Source organism: Triticum aestivum, chromosome 3B, assembly GCF_018294505.1.
Source record: "Triticum aestivum cultivar Chinese Spring chromosome 3B, IWGSC CS RefSeq v2.1, whole genome shotgun sequence".
Taxonomy (NCBI): domain Eukaryota; kingdom Viridiplantae; phylum Streptophyta; class Magnoliopsida; order Poales; family Poaceae; genus Triticum; species Triticum aestivum.
The window spans coordinates 722,337,291-722,342,696 of NC_057801.1; the positions used below are offsets into that span (position 1 = coordinate 722,337,291).

General features: G+C 43.9%; 1 protein-coding gene across 4 annotated transcripts in view; it reads left to right on the plus strand.

The window, feature by feature from the left end:
- Positions 1-975: 975 nt before the first annotated feature.
- The window catches only part of LOC123072012 (uncharacterized RNA methyltransferase pc1998), a 12,471-nt gene continuing 8,040 nt past the window's right edge, over positions 976-5,406 (plus strand). For all 4 annotated transcript variants that reach the window (XR_006434782.1, XR_006434781.1, XR_006434780.1 and 1 more), the window contains exons 1-10: positions 976-1,314; positions 1,415-1,529; positions 1,774-1,885; positions 2,015-2,059; positions 2,160-2,227; positions 2,464-2,518; positions 2,603-2,682; positions 2,818-2,901; positions 3,789-3,902; positions 4,621-4,739. Coding sequence is in view for 1 of the 4 variants with exons in the window: in XM_044495580.1 (XP_044351515.1) it covers positions 1,055-1,314; positions 1,415-1,529; positions 1,774-1,885; positions 2,015-2,059; positions 2,160-2,227; positions 2,464-2,518; positions 2,603-2,682; positions 2,818-2,901; positions 3,789-3,902; positions 4,621-4,739 (1,052 nt within the window). In the remaining 3 variants the exon portion in view is untranslated. The remainder of the gene's footprint in view (positions 1,315-1,414; positions 1,530-1,773; positions 1,886-2,014; positions 2,060-2,159; positions 2,228-2,463; positions 2,519-2,602; positions 2,683-2,817; positions 2,902-3,788; positions 3,903-4,620; positions 4,740-5,406) is intronic.

Consider the following 5,406-nt stretch of genomic DNA (forward strand, 5'->3'; position numbering starts at 1 on the left):
TTTCAATGAATACGGCATGCACACATTTTAAAAGTGCACTTTGACCATAAATTAGATTAATCAAGTTTGGGTTATATGCGACAAAAAATGTTGAATTCAAATTCAATTTTTTTAAAATTGTATAATTTTAGGGCCACAGAAAACATATACTCACTCCATTCCAAAACATTGTGCGCCCGCGCTTCCCGAGGTCTAACTTTGACCATAAATTTAACCAACGAGACCGACTGCGGCGGGAGAAAAAAAATATAATTGAAAACTTTTTTTGAATATGAATTCACTGGTATAATTTTTGCTCCCGCCGCAGTCGGTCTCGTTGGTTAAATTTATGATCAAAGTTGAAGCACGGGAATAGAGGAAGCACTATATTTTGAAACGGAGGGAGCACTATAGATCTGATTATAATTGAATTCTGAAATGCATGCACGCTATTCATTTTTTCCTCAAATACGCACGAGAATGCGTATCATTCATTATAGAAGAAGAGGAGAGAGACTCCCAAAGGATCCACTTGGTTTACAATATTAACACGCGGGATACTCTCCCTACTCCACCGTACATTAGAACGGATTACTCACGGCCCGTCCACCCGCTACCCAACTCCTCGAACCCTTTGTTATCATCCTTTAACATGCCAGCTTTGGCTCAGAGCTTCCCTTCCTCTCGAAGTCGTTCCTTGACCCTCGACAGTGATAGTGAAGCCTCATTGAAGATGATGTCGTTGCGATGCTTCCAAATGGTCCACATGGCTTTGGCTCAAACTCTTGTTGCCCCGTCATTGTCCCCATCTCATGCCAGACTTGCCTCGCAAAAACACAGCCTAACAGCAGGTGCTGTATTTGATAACTTTATGTTCGTGCAGTGCATGCGCGCTATCCATTGGAATGAAGGGAATAAAAAAAAAAGAGTAAAACGGCTATATTTTTTTTGAAAGAAAAAAAACTTGCCTTCGATAAATGACACTACTGGAACCAAAATCTAGTCCCATATCCAAGCGCATCGCCCGCCTCCTTATCCCTCCACACCCCTCTTCCCGCCTCTCCAACCGCCGGCGATGCCTCCCCCGGCGGGGCTGCTCCCCTGGCCGTCCCCGACCGCCCCGGCGCCGCGTATCACCACCACGACCCAGCCGCGACCACCGCCTCGCGTTCGCCCTCCTCCTCCTCCCCCTCCCCCTCGCCGCGCCCCGCAGCCACCTCCGCGGCTCAAGCCGGTCGTCGCGCCAAAACCGGCCACCTCCCTGCCCCCGCCGCCCGTCATTGTCTCCACCATGGACCCCGCCTCCACCTGCCTCAACTGCCCCCACTTCGGCTCGTACGATACTCTCTCGCTCTCGCTCTGTTCCCCGAGGCGCCGGCGCTCACTTCGGTACGTGCGTGTGTGTGAGCTGACTCTTCTTCTGCGTGGCTCGTAGGTGCTCCGGGTGCACGCACGAGTTCGACCTCGATAAGCCGCCGGTGCTGCAGGAGGTGGCGGATTTCTTCAGTGGCCACGGAATCGAAGACTTCACCTTCAGCAGGGGCAGGCTGGTGAGTGCAGTGCAGCTCCCACAAATCTCTAGCACGAAATGTATGGAGTGATGTGTTTATTTGGCTTCAACTGAATTAGTTTGCATAGGTTCTGATCACCCGATCAAGTAACCGAAAAGATTTTTAGCTTCAGAATTTTCCACCTCCCAGTAAATGAATAGTCACCTAAGCAATTGATGTGATTAGTTACTAGATTTGCTTTGCGCTAAGTCTGAAACTCTGAATGCGGGAACATTGTTTTTAGTCAGAATGGCGGTGCCGGGCGAAGCTAGCGGTACGTGGAACACCAGAGAAACCGCTAATTGGCCTGTATCAGGAAGGGACACATACTGTTCAAGATATTCCCGACTGCAGAGGTTAGCTATCAAATTGTGTTTAACTGTAAGAGTTACACAGTATCCGGCTATCCACTTGAACTTCGTTCTGCTGCATGTTATTTTTATTTTTAATCTATTACTCATCGTTTTATTTTCACATTTTGTCAGCCCATCACCCAAGCATTAACTATGCTATTAAGCTTCTGAAGCAAGGTGTGTTCCTGTCTGTTGTGTGCTTCATACACATTAGGAAAAACATAGTTTCTTCAAATCACAAAGTGAGGCATAATATGTTAGAACTCTGGTCTTGCAGGTATATCTGAGCTCAGTGTGCAGCCTTTTGATGAAGATGCTGGTACTGGTGAACTAAGATACGTGCAGGTAATTATTACTTTGCTTAATAGCATGTGCATAATGTATGTATAACGACACGAAGAAAGTATTCAGTTTTCTTTTGCGCCAAGAACATACACCTTATAGATTCTCTTTGTGAATGGAAAAGTTGAAATTTGTGATCTTCAGTCTCCTTGCTGTAAATCCCGACAATGAATGACCTCATCAAGCATGTCATTATGCCAATAATCCTGATGCATTTGATTTCTTTATCATATCCCTAGATGACCGTGACGACATATAACACGTCTATTCCAGTTGCGCAAAGATACGAGCAAGGTTAGCTTTATTCTCAGTCTGTTCTAAGCTGTACTGTCGATTCTCCAAGCCCAAAATAATTGAAACATGTTATTTTCTACCCAGCGAGAGTTCAAGTTTCATTGGTTTGGAATTCAAGAGACGAGCGCTCCAAAAATTCAGAGAAGTTGAGTTTGTTGCAAGAAGTAAGTTTTCCAACTGAGGTTCAACACATATAGCTGCTTGTCAGCTTTCCTATTTCCTTTAAGTATTCTGCCAAGTCATCTACTTTGCTTTTGTGTACCTTTTATCCTCAATCTCGGTGATTGTACTCATGACAGTTCTTATGGACAAATGGTGGACCAAGAAGTAATTTGCATGTGATTCACTCTATATGGGCCAATTTCCAGACATCAACCAGCAATGTAAGATATGTGTGTGAATTTGGTGGATGTAATATACTCCCTCCATTCACAAATACTCCCTCCGTCCCAAAATAAGTGTCGCTGATTTAGTAAACTAAATCAGGGACACTTATTTTGGGACGGAGGGAGTATAATATGTTATAGCTTTTTTCTGATTCGGATGTATATAGACGCATTTTAGTGTGTTTGTTCACTCATTTTGACCGTATGTAGTCCATATTGAAATATCCAAAACAGCTTATATTTGTGAACAGAGGGAGTACTTGATTTACTTTTGTTGTACAGTTAAGGCACGTGCCGCTTTTGCCATTTTCAATATGGATAGTGAAATAGGTTAAGTTTTATGCAAAGTTAGGATAATGGTACTACAGTCTAGTCTTAGAACTTTTGCAAAGTGATGAATACTGATGATAAGATTGAAGGTGGAATATGGAGTGCATAATTCGTATGGTTCCATTGTACCCAATTCCCATCTCTACAAATCCAAATATTAGTTGATTCATTTTTTTCTTAAACTGTCAACTAATATGTATCAAAGAAAAGATTGTGCACAATAGTGGTAAAAAACTTTCTAGGTCAAGCTGTTCGGGTCACAAGTGCCCCAGTTATAAGAAGCTTATGCATATATTAATCAAATTTGTATTAAATACTCTCCTCTGATAAGCCGTCAACATTTTTACAAGCTGCAAGGACCAGGTGTACAGCATGAGGAAATCCTATAGGAAAAAAATATGAAGGCTATCTTAAGTTTAAACAGATTGCTTACAAGTTGTAAGACATTGATGTATATATGTTTTGATTACAAATTAGCTCCCTTATATTTACCTGTTGGTCGACCAACTACATCTATGCGGCATTTTCCTATAATAATGTTGTTGCATCTGCAGATAATTTTTGGGCATAAATGGAGACATATCGGCGGGGAGGCAGATCTGTGGGAGCGTTTTGGGGGAGTTGATATTTGTCTTGACCCTTATAGCTTTGGGCAGGCTAATACTCTGGTATGTGTGATTATATGAGGATCAAAATTTGTACCAAAATGTTGTGAACCTTGATCCAAAACAGGATAACTACTGTTATAATGAAGATGGCCATACAGCGCGGCTGCAAGGTTTGGGTAGACTCATGGTTGCCAAGAGAGAATAAATTGATTGCTTTTGCTTGCCTCCTTACAATCGGGATACATCCCTTATATAGACCTTCTAGGCCGGCTACTGTTCACTGAGCAGTAATTCCAGCGTGTGACAGCTGGGCACGTATCCCTAACTAAAATAACTTGACTCCCAAGAGGAGAACTCCTAACTGGATACATACTCTAGCATAGCTGGACTCGGTACAAACTCTAGCATATCTGGACTCCTAAACGGATACAAACTCTATTCATTTAAATGTATGAGAGGAAGCAAGAAAAAAAAATATTTCTATCCTATATGAAGTCCATCGCCCTAGTATATAGTCTGTTTCCCCTTCCAATACCCTAATTCCCTTCAAGACATACCATCAACCATATTCAGCACTGTGTTTGTCTTGATGTGAACCAAGGTTCACAACAAAGTAAAAAAAATCTAGGCAGTTCTATTTATTAGGTGCTGTTGATTAACCATAGAGTTATTCCATACACCATATATTCTAGCTGCACATGGTTCGATTGTGTATCTTAACTTATGGTAACTTTGACATACCAGCCTTTTCTTACACAGTGTTGTGTTTCCTTTGCAGTCTTTTAACTCGTTACTGCATAAGTTGATCAAATATGTACCACGGGGCTCAACAGTTGTTGATTTGTACTCTGGTGCCGGTGTTATTGGGTTAGCCATCGCGGCTTCTAGGAAATGCAGGTGAGTTCAAAAATGCATGTTTAACTATCCGTTGCTGCTTCTCGGAAATGTAGGTGAGTAAGTAAAATGGATGTTTAACTAGCAAATATTGTACCTTTTTATGTGCCAAGATTAGATATGAATATTGCCTGTGTTATGACCGGTTTGGTCTATACCAGGAAGAGTCCCACCGGGCATTAGTATTAGGGGCTTGACCCACAAGTTATCTTAGGCAAGTTATTTTAGGCAAGTTATCTTAGGCTAAAGTTATAAATACTAGTTGTAAGACATCGTTTGAGATCAAGCAATAAAGATATTATAATCTTCTGTTGCCCGGCTCCCTGAGGAGCCGGAACCCTAGCCGACAACAGCCAACCGCCGCCGCCCCTAACCCTAGCCGCGACGGCGCCCACTCACCGGCGCGCCCGCTCCAGCCCTCGTCCACCTCCACCTCATCCCTATAACCTGCGTAGCCGCGCTGGTAGGAACCCTAGTCCTACCAATTTGGTATCAGGTACCCGGGTTTCGACCATGTCTTCGCCACCTCCAATTCCGCCGCCGCCGCCACCACCGCCGCTGCCCATCAACTCCACCACCGCCGGGGCCGCTGCCGCCAACTCCTCCACCGCCGCCGCTTCCGCGCCGGGCGTCACGGCCTTGCTCACGGCGGGCGCCACGGTGTCGCTCT